Here is a 10,437-nt window from a genome sequence, read left to right on the forward strand (position 1 = left end):
TTTAGGAACTCGTAACTCAGTATCCCAAAGATTTTTATAAGAACTCGATGCTGTAATTGTCGTTTGATCATTAAAACTATAGAATTATATTGTTCCCAAATAAACTATAATTATACTTGAGTAAAAAAAGTTTTAATCTTATTTTTATTTTTTGGTTATCAAATATTAATCAGTAATTTTTTAATCAACAGTAAAGTAATCACACAAGATACAAGAATATGTGTATGATAAAATTAATACATAAAAAATGGTAAGATATAATAAAATAATTAAGTGAAGTCGGAATTAGTTGTCCCAGATATAAAATTTAAAATATAACTGGCCATCCTATAATTATTATAGAAAAATAAAAAGACCGACTAGATTTAAAGTTTCTTAGAATAAATATAATTATAAAATATAATATTTACTTCTCTTATCTTTCAATTCATATATTATATTTAAACATACCTAATGAAAAAATATTAATATATTATAATTTATAGAAAACAATATTTCAACGTTTCATATTTTTGGTGAACAATAATTATTAATTTTACATTAATTTTAAATTTTAACAGAAATATTGTAACAATTATATTATACCAACACATTTTATTAAAATACCTACGCCTCGGCGGCACATTTAAATTTGATTGGTAGCAAAATTTTTACTACAGAGCCAGATATTTTAGTACCATAGTGACCAGCCCAATACTGTGTGTCTACTCCAGAATGATGTATAATTAAGAAAGATGCATTGCTTTGATTTTTGAATGAATGTGAAGCCTAAAAAATAATGTTTAATAATAATGTTATTAGAATGTCTTAAATCATAACATTATAGATATATAATACAAACTTTTATCCAAATATTATCCCTCCACTGAGGTAAAACATCATTGTAATTGTGTTGTTCTATTATTTCACCATTTCCATCAAAAACAGTAGCCTTTAATACATATTTGCAGCCACAATCAAAGCGACCATTATACCTGCAGGTAATTTTAATTTATTATTGAATGTAAATAAAATATCGTAAATGTATGTATTACCATTCACTAACTGAAATTTCAGGTTGAAGAGTTTTCATCACAGTATCATTCAAACCATAATTTTTGAATATAATTCTTTGACTCTTTGAACATACTCGATACGTTGATACAAAACAGCTTGTATGCCCATCAAAATCAGGATCAGCTGGTAATATAGGTGCACCTTGTGGTGTTTGTTCAATAGTCCACAAATTAGGATCATATCGTTCCCAGTGTTTATATTCATCTGTATTTAATATGAAAATTGTTACGGGTATCTGAACACTAAATAATTTTGAGTTCTGATCAGAACTAGGGTTATTTTACAATTTATCCACTTACCTTGTCCACAATGGTTTTTCACTAAATTTCTATTGAATGGATCATACTTGCATATAACATAAAACACGTACCACGGCAATTCTAGTTTTCTGACACTATTTGAATCAATTTGGGAAAAACTGTAGTACCCTCGACCATTATTCACAAATTCATTTTCTCGTGAAGCTTTTTCTTGAAATACATATGCATCTATAAGTTCTCGCCATCTTTTGCACACAAGTCTGCAATCCAAAAGGGTGTCTGCATCGATAAAGCTTAATGTGTTTACAACCATTTCATCCGGTAGTAAATCAAAAGGTTTATGAGAATTTTTTAATACTTTTATCATTATAAATTTAATAATCAATAAAATTTTGACAATTTTGACATCAAAAGAAACAAATATAATATACTAACTTTGAATATTAAGCTATAGTTAAACAATAAACGAATAAACTTTATCAAAAAATCATAATTTAAAAGCCAGCTGCTGGTTGCATTACAATTAACAATTATTGAAATTCTATGTTATAAACTTTTAACTTTTATGCATTACCTATAGATTACTTATATTATAATTCATAGTTAATAATTATAAATTATACTTTAATATACACTTATACATTTTAATTTAAAATACGTAATAAAAATTATGCGATATAATTCATATTATCTAGCTAATTGCTATTTGCATACGCCTGTTTTACAAATTACAATAACATAGTTTAAACCTCGGTTAACACACTGATTTTACCAGCAGAATTCAGTGGCTTAACCATGATATAAAAACAATAGGTATGATCGTAACTTTTTGACGGTCAGATCCTTCGGTAAGCACGTGACGTAGCATAGTGTATAGTAATAATAATTTAATGACAATATTATGATAATACGGGTAAGCAAGTGACGTATTGCGCGAACTTGGACCAAATTTGGACTTTTGCGATCATACCATGTTATTTATATCATGGGCTTAACCTTAGTAAATGAAGTCCGTTATCCATACTTCATAGTTTATATCAGCTGTGGTGCTTGCTACAAAATTCTTATCTTTGTGATAAGAATATATTTTTTGATCATGGACTAAGATAAATGGGAATTCCATGAGTCATGACAAAAAAAAATAATATTAATATTTGATAATAATAATATTTAGTCATGGGGAATTCTTCATAGTCCATAGACATATAAATTTGTCATATAAATTTTATTTATGTTAATGGAATTTTTACGCAAAATCGGTTATCGTTCATTTTGGTTTTTGGATAAGCCGTCGAAATAATGCTTCGATTTTCAACTTCAATATCTTTTACGTGGGAAAGTGAATCTAGTTGGTGCATTCGGGAGGTCAAAATTAAAAATTCCCAATAGCTTCCAAAAGGAAAATCGGGAATTTACGACAAAATCTATTTTGGTTTTTGGTGTAACTAAAAAAAATTACCGTAGATCACGGTTATCTACTATAGATAACCGTGCCGTAGATGCATGACATTTTCTTTTATTCTAAAAAATATTAGCATTTTTGCTCATTAGCTAAAATTTGACACATGATCATCGATGAGATGTTATAAGGCATAATATAAAGTTTTCGATTACTATTGGTTTTTTTTATAAATTAATGTTGACAAAAAAATGTTTAAGGGGACTGGAAGTAGTTATTTTCTGTCTTTGTCTAACAAACATGGAACATAGGAATTTAGGTGTGCTTTCATTACAATATAACCGATTGATCTAGTGAAGCAATAAGTATTATAAAAACGGTTTTTAATTTGTCAAGTACTCAAGTCTACCTGAGATCGACTTTCCCAGATTTATAATTTTTTGATTTTATTTTCTCCAAAATCTTAAATATTTTATTTCCTTTTTTAGTACGATTTTTTTAAAATATTTATGGGGATACAATTAATTTTTGAAAGTTGATCTCAATTAGATAATATGACTACAAATTCAAATATGTTTTTAGAATAATTCTTATAGCTTCACTAGATCAATCGGTTCGGTGGAATGAAAACCCGTCTAAATTCCTATGTTCCAAACCTCTTGGACATTTTTTTTATTGACATTAATTGAATAAAAATCGAAAATTTCATAATCGGTTAAAAACTTGAAAACGTATTAAAAGATTCCTTATAAGTTGTTGTTAGTGGAAATTCAAAAAAAGTTTAACGAAAGTCTACAATAATTTTTTATGAGCATCTGAAGTTATAAATTAGAAAAAATTCGTAAAAATAACGAAAATTTGCAAATTATTTTGAGTTAGAAATCCATAAAATTTTCAAGTTCGAATCGAGCATAATAGTAATATAAATTACTTTAATCATAAATTTAATATCATAAAATATATCTACTTAGTAATAATAAAAGCTGACGCCTGACGGACCATCTTCGCTCAGAATCGATTTTCGTATACAATGATTTTATATCATTGATTTCAAATTTAACACACAAATTACAATGAGTCTATATTATGACACCTAGTGTACAGCAGAGCGTTACCCACTTACCCGCTTTTTAATTTTTCTGGGTTCACACTTTATAGTTTATATAGATTTTGAAAGATTTGTACCATTTACTTAATGGCCAGAAGATAAAGCATCAATAATAAAAACTGCTGATAGGTTAGTAGATAACTAGTATTATTACAGTTAACAGTATACAGTTATATAAGTTTTTGGTGCACGGGTGCGGGGTGCGAAACGCCTTTATGACATATAAATGTTTAAACAAGTTTCATTTGAGAAATTAAAATCTAATTGAAAGTTCAAAGTAATTTTATTTAGAAATTTCAAGGATATTCATGATACATACACGTAAACATCTAATATACTTGTTCATTGAGCATTAACCATATACATATAAATATTATATACGGTTATCACTTGCATTAGTATTTTACAAGCTATATAGTTGTAGTTAAAAAAAACCATGACATAGTTGTCTGGAAAGGACACAACATACAAATACAAATTAAATAATTCTTAAAAAAATGTCAGCTTATAAAATAGAGTAAAATTAATAGTTATTAATTAATATAATATAAAATGCCTGTACAAATACTTTCTTATAATTTACTTATATATTAATATAAGCAATTATGATTAATTAACTGGATAATGCATTCAAATTAAATGTTTACAATCCAAATAAAATTTTAAAAATGACTACCTATTACCTACCACATAAAATTTATAAAGAAACAAATTTAGACAGATGACATAATATTTTTCATTTTAAAAATTGTACAGCCGATTACACATTATTACTGATGTTAAAAAATGCATTAATTAATGAAAATGTATCTATATATAATTAATATATAAAATAGTAATTTCCATTCCAAACCAATTAAAAATAATAACAACTATTATTAATTTAACACTGTATTAATATTTAAATACAGAATAAAATAAACATTTTATATTAATTTTAAAGTCAGTTTATAGCTACAGAACTTATAATTAAATGTAAACCAATAATAACAATAATGATATACAGAATTAGCTCTTTTATTTAAACATAAATAAATCTTAACTAATGTAAGGAAAAACTATAAAAATGTAAAAAAAGTTATAGTTGTAAGTGGCCGCATAAGCTGCCTTTCACTTGCGCTAGAAAACACGTTCATGAAAACCTGAAGTAGCAGATGTAGAAGTCCCTTGACTTGGAACGGTTGAAGCTGGTCGCATAGCAGATGACTGGTGATTATTGAGTCTGCGTGGAGCCAAATATTCAAAATTACTTTGTGTTTGTTGAGACAACATTTTAGATAGATCGCATGGCATAGGATCTGTCCAGAAGAAGTCATGGTTTAAAGCTGAATCGGCATCAAATCTCTTGGCTGGATCTAATACCAAGAGTTTATCTAATAGATCACAACCCATTGGATCACGCACGTAGGGCTTTAATCGTTCCTTCACCTGCAAATTAAATAATTAGTTTATCATTAAAAAAAAAAAAACAAAAAAGTACAATTGAATAATAACCTTTCGTTTTTGTCCTTTGACTAATTCCAATTGATTGTATAGATCTAAAGATTCAACTTTAGGCCAGACTTCTGGACTTATTGAACCACATAGTTGAGAAATCAAAGTTAATTGTTGTTGCTCAGAATTACCCTGCATGATTGGACTACGAGTCCACATTTCAGCCATAATGCATCCAGCTCCCCATAAGTCTACAGGCGGACCATAATTACGATCGCCAAGCAGCAACTCGGGAGGTCGATACCATAATGTTACGACTCGATTGGTATACCTAAAATATTGTTATTAAAATAAATTATGTGGTACAGTAATTTATTAGGATTAAATGTTATAGTAATTGTCGTTATTGTGAATTTATAAACATGCATTAAATATTTAACTTAAAAAACACTTATAAAGACTTATTATAATAGGTCATATAACATTAATTATTAACATATTTTATTAATTTTTTTTAAGTTAAAGATGTACTTATATAATTTTATTGGATAATACATTTTATTTTTTACTGATATCAATTTAGTTTAACCCTTTTGTTGCAAATTTACGCATGTAGTATATTATTTATATTATATTATAAATTTGTATCTTCGCTTGTCACTTGTTTATATTAAAATCTGAAAACCTGACGAAAAAAAATGATAATAGCCAATTTATAGCATTTTTAAGATTAAATAAAACTATCCAAAATGATAATTTCAAAAGAATTTACATGCATTTAAATTTTTTATATTCAGGTACATTAAAATATACTTATTTTAGTAATTTATAATACAGGTATTATATATTGAAGTCATTACTCAGGTATCATTACATGTTTTGCCGGCTGCCACCCTGGCCATACAATTTATTGAAAAATGATTAGAATTTAATAAGTTAATTAAGTAACAATTTTTTTTTTTTTTTCGATAACAATTATTAATTCATAAAATTTATTGAACAGGTTGAAAACAAAAATTTCACCTTAAAAAAAATGTATTTAGCCTGGTAGTTAACTATAGTTTAAAAGTGCTTGGCAATGGAAAGTTAAATTAATTATATCATAGATATTGAAAATATTTAATTTTTTTTAATTAACTAAACATGAAAATATTACCTATTTGGTTGACCATTTTTCTGAGCACTGAACGCTCTGGCAAGACCAAAATCAGCTAATTTTAATGTTCCAGTTTTTGTGATCAAAACATTTGCTGCTTTCATGTCACGATGCAAAATCTAATACATCATACATATAACAAAACATGGGTTTAGATTGTCACAAATGTTCAGTTATAAAAATATCTTCATTGTTATAAAAAAATAGTAGCCAGTAGGTATAATAATATATACTTTGTTGCTGTGTATATAGTAGAGACCATTGAGCATTTGTTGGATTATTTGCTTAATCTCTCCAATACTGAACTTCACCTTAGTATTTGATAGCAAGCCAGCCAAATCATGTTCACAGAATTCAAACACCAAATAAAATGTAGAACGATAACGATTAAACTGAGTGGCTATAAAACATTTTTATGTGATATTAATTAAATAGAAAAATAAAAATGTTTGTTTAAATTATAATTACCTCTAGTTTGACAGATTTCCAATAGACTTACTACATTATCGTGTTTTAATAGTTGTAATATTCGAATTTCTCTTAGAGCAGTAATTGGAAACTAAGATTGATTAAAAAATACATATCAAAATTAATAGTAATATTTATAATAATAATCAATAGGTATATATTTTTAAACATTATCTACAAAATGTTTTAACATAGATATGTTTTCGGGCTGAGTGCATCTTTTTTTTTGTAACACTTTATTTTCAGCATAGAAAAACAAATCAATAAAAAATTATATATGCATAATAAAAATCAATCTTTATAATTCAATAAATTCCTAACAAAGTACACATTCTACTAGATATTTTTTTACTGCACTATACCCAAAAACATATCTATGATTTCTCAATTTTGCTTGTAGAGAAAAAATATCTAGTAGCATGCAACATTTATTTTTTTTTAATTATTGAACGCTCATTTGCTCAGACAAAAATAGCGTTTGAGATTTGGGAGGGCTACATCAGCTATAAAAAAACACATTATTAGTATAGAATACTATTGCTATTGTTCTAAAATTAATAATATAATTGACATTTTTAAATAAAGAAATAGAATTTTTTTTTCCCAAACTTTAATTTTATGACCAACTATATTAAAAATTAAAAATAATAATTTAATACCTACTTTAATTATATATTTTTTATATATTTATTAATTTTTATTTGGCTTTTTAATTTGTGGATTTTTTTTCGGTGGTTATTTTTTTCCTACATTCCCAAAAAATATGGCAATACAGGCGTTTGAAAATATGCATGTGACGTCATAGAGCATGCATTCTGAACGGTGGCATATGTTTTACATGTAATAGTGTTAGAATAATACAATTTCAATTGGTTAAGATAATATTTTTTTTATGTAACCTTAAGTGTCTTTTTTGTGTTTATGAGACTGGTATTATTATAATTTTGATACTGTTTCTAGTTTTTTCATAGAATTTGGTTTATACGGCAATATATAAAATTTAGTATCTTGATGTCTTTTAAGTATCTTATCTTTGGGCATCAAATACTGTGTAATATCTACATTAATTAATTAAATATATTGACTTACTCCTTCTTTTTCATTTTCCATTAGAATTTTTTTCATAGCAACTGTAAATTTAGGATTTTTTTTCTCTCGTGCTTTGAACACTTCACTAAAAAAAAAATGTAATACTTATGCATTTGTTTTAATTTATTGCATTAATAACAGTAAGTAAGTGAATACCTAACTACTATAAAATTAAATTAAAATATTAGTTTTGAAAATAAGATATAATATATACTATAATTAGGAATCTAAAAATGTATATTTGCAAAAATATTCTAATTTATAAGTTATACAATTTATTTATTTAAAAGAAGCAAGTTCATAAACATTTAACAATAACTCAATTATCTAAACCTTATTTTCAATAATATGATGGAAATATGATTATCTTTATTATTATAATAAAATTGAAAAAAACATTTTATGAAATGACATAATTTTATGTTAATATTTTAATTCGTAAAACCAATGTGAACAAATATACTATATTAACATAATTATGACAAGTTTATAAGCATTTGCCAATTGGATTAAAAATGTTGGCTATTATTCAGTTGTCAATGAAATTTATCTTAGATTAGTTATATAAGATTGATATAAAATTATAATCAGATTATTATGACTTATTTTAAGATCCATACAAAACAATATAATATATTATTTTAATAGTTATAATGGAAATAATGGAAAAGAGCACTATATACTGTAACAGTGTACCTAATGTATTGAGTTATACCTATGTATAGGTACATAAAACTCCAGTTTAGTATCTAACAAACGGGCAATATATTTGGCAAAATACAACACTAATATATTATGTACTGGGCTAAGATTTCGATGTAATCTGCTGTTTTCCAGAACTATCTACACAAAGCTAGTTTTATAACATGTACATATCATATATTTTGGAGGAAAGTATGTCTTAATATCCATAAGAATTCCAGAAAATGGATCAGTTGCCAAGTTTTGTCACCAAAGAAATTGAGTCAGGTATGAATCTATATTCTAGATGATGGTGAGCTGTTACCCAATGATTTTTGTTTTGCTACTTTCCGAATTAAACAAAGACGTTTAGTTGCTTGGGCGTGTGCTACTATGGCTGGTCCATAAAGTTATAAGTATGATTAACTGTATAGTGATCAAAGCCAAATGCTATGTTAGTCGAGTTGACCCGAATGATTATAACAGGTAGTTTTGGAAACATATATGGGCAGTCAAGATAACCAGGAAACACCTATTTAATATTAACTTTGTAAATTACTAACTAGGTTTTCATCCAAACCTAATCAAAAATTATGAATGGTAATTTTTCAAACGGATCCATACAATGTAAAAATCAAGATAACGACTGGTACCTATTGTAAAATTAAATTATACAAATTATTTTATCGGATCAAAAGTCTACATAGAAGACTTGTTAATTGTGCAGTCCTGCAAAGCTTTTTTGGATCAATATTAGTTTAAAATAAAACATTTAAGTGCATTATTTTGAATTTTTTGGGCTCTACATTCGCTCTCTAATTATGTTTTATCTATCTAATAGATTCGAATAACAATAATAACATAATATTATTATTAAATACCCAAATGTGCCTTGACCAATCTTTGCCAGTTTTTCGAACTTGGTGGCAGCTTCACAAAATGGGAAGTTATACTCCTCCAAGTATTTCTCCCTCTCGCGGGCCATATTCATCTGCAGCAGGTTGGGCGATGGTGTTGACGGCGGTGTCAACACACCGTTCAAATTCGTCATGGCAGTCGTCTTGAAGTCCTTTCGTGAAACGTATGGGCCAAAAGAATATAACCTATCAGCAATTATTAGTAAATAGTCAGAATATAGGGCACAGGAATATAGATGGCAGATCAAAGATACCTATTACAAGTTATGACAATAGTAATAGTTGCTGGATTGTAGGACACGATAAAGAAGTTAACGTGGTAGGATAAGGCATAGATTATAAAATAGATAATAAATTATTGTTCTGTGATTATAATAAATTGGGTAGAGACGACTTCACAGGTTAAGGCTGCTTCTATGTTCCATGATGAAAATTTGACACTGTGATTGGCTGAATCTCGCGGTTGGTAATCGGTATACAACAATGTTACCATACTATATTCACAGACTTCTATACTACACTAGATAAGGAACTCTTATACAATTTACATTGTTACAAGTGAAGCTCAGCTGTGAACGGCCGCCATTTTGTTGGTTGGCAAAACATTTCATTTATTATACAAAATGTATTAGGAATAATATTTTTTTTAACGGTCAAATAAAATAGTAAATGTAAAATGACTTATATAAAAAATTTTTTATATTTTGTAACCTAAATGTTTAGAAATAATAAAATACGATATAAAATAAATCATAATATCATCTTATTTTTCATATGAAATACCATACAATTGCCAACCGACCTTGAAGCTTCAATTCATGGCGGGAGTTCGCTATCTAGTACTATATAGAAATCTGTGACTATATTTC

At 26.9% G+C, this 10,437-nt stretch overlaps 2 protein-coding genes across 2 annotated transcripts; both read right to left on the minus strand.

The window, feature by feature from the left end:
- Positions 1–536: 536 nt before the first annotated feature.
- On the minus strand, positions 537–2,038 carry LOC100161254 (F-box only protein 6). The gene is made up of 4 exons (XM_001950428.5): positions 1,356–2,038; positions 1,035–1,260; positions 842–974; positions 537–768 (listed from the first exon to the last, which is right to left on the minus strand). The coding sequence occupies exons 1-4, from the start codon at positions 1,681–1,683 to the stop codon at positions 607–609; spliced, it is 849 nt and encodes a 282-aa protein (XP_001950463.1). The 5' UTR covers positions 1,684–2,038; the 3' UTR covers positions 537–606.
- Positions 2,039–4,087: 2,049 nt separating this feature from the next.
- LOC100167389 (cyclin-dependent kinase 9) lies at positions 4,088–9,908 on the minus strand. Its single transcript, XM_001950310.4, has 7 exons — positions 9,533–9,908; positions 7,971–8,055; positions 6,882–6,972; positions 6,647–6,813; positions 6,414–6,532; positions 5,318–5,588; positions 4,088–5,251 (listed from the first exon to the last, which is right to left on the minus strand). Exons 1-7 carry the CDS (start codon positions 9,700–9,702, stop codon positions 4,943–4,945), a joined length of 1,212 nt encoding a protein of 403 aa, XP_001950345.1. The 5' UTR covers positions 9,703–9,908; the 3' UTR covers positions 4,088–4,942.
- Positions 9,909–10,437: the final 529 nt, after the last annotated feature.

This window comes from Acyrthosiphon pisum, chromosome A3, assembly GCF_005508785.2.
Source record: "Acyrthosiphon pisum isolate AL4f chromosome A3, pea_aphid_22Mar2018_4r6ur, whole genome shotgun sequence".
Lineage (NCBI taxonomy): Eukaryota > Metazoa > Arthropoda > Insecta > Hemiptera > Aphididae > Acyrthosiphon > Acyrthosiphon pisum.

Bases quoted from the DNA above. Each gene is read 5' to 3' on its own strand.
- LOC100161254 (XM_001950428.5), bottom strand. From the start codon at position 1,683: ATGATAAAAGTATTAAAAAATTCTCATAAACCTTTTGATTTACTACCG. The intron at 1,261-1,355 runs GTAAGTGGATAA...TATTAAATACAG, and splicing joins GAAAAACCATTGTGGACAAG to ATGAATATAAACACTGGGAA. The intron at 769-841 runs GTTTGTATTATA...ATTATTTTTTAG, and splicing joins GGGATAATATTTGGATAAAA to GCTTCACATTCATTCAAAAA.
- LOC100167389 (XM_001950310.4), bottom strand. From the start codon at position 9,702: ATGACGAATTTGAACGGTGTGTTGACACCGCCGTCAACACCATCGCCC. The intron at 8,056-9,532 runs GTATTTAATAAT...TTTTTTTTTTAG, and splicing joins ATTGGTCAAGGCACATTTGG to TGAAGTGTTCAAAGCACGAG. The intron at 5,589-6,413 runs GTAATATTTTCA...ACAATATTTTAG, and splicing joins AAAAATGGTCAACCAAATAG to GTATACCAATCGAGTCGTAA.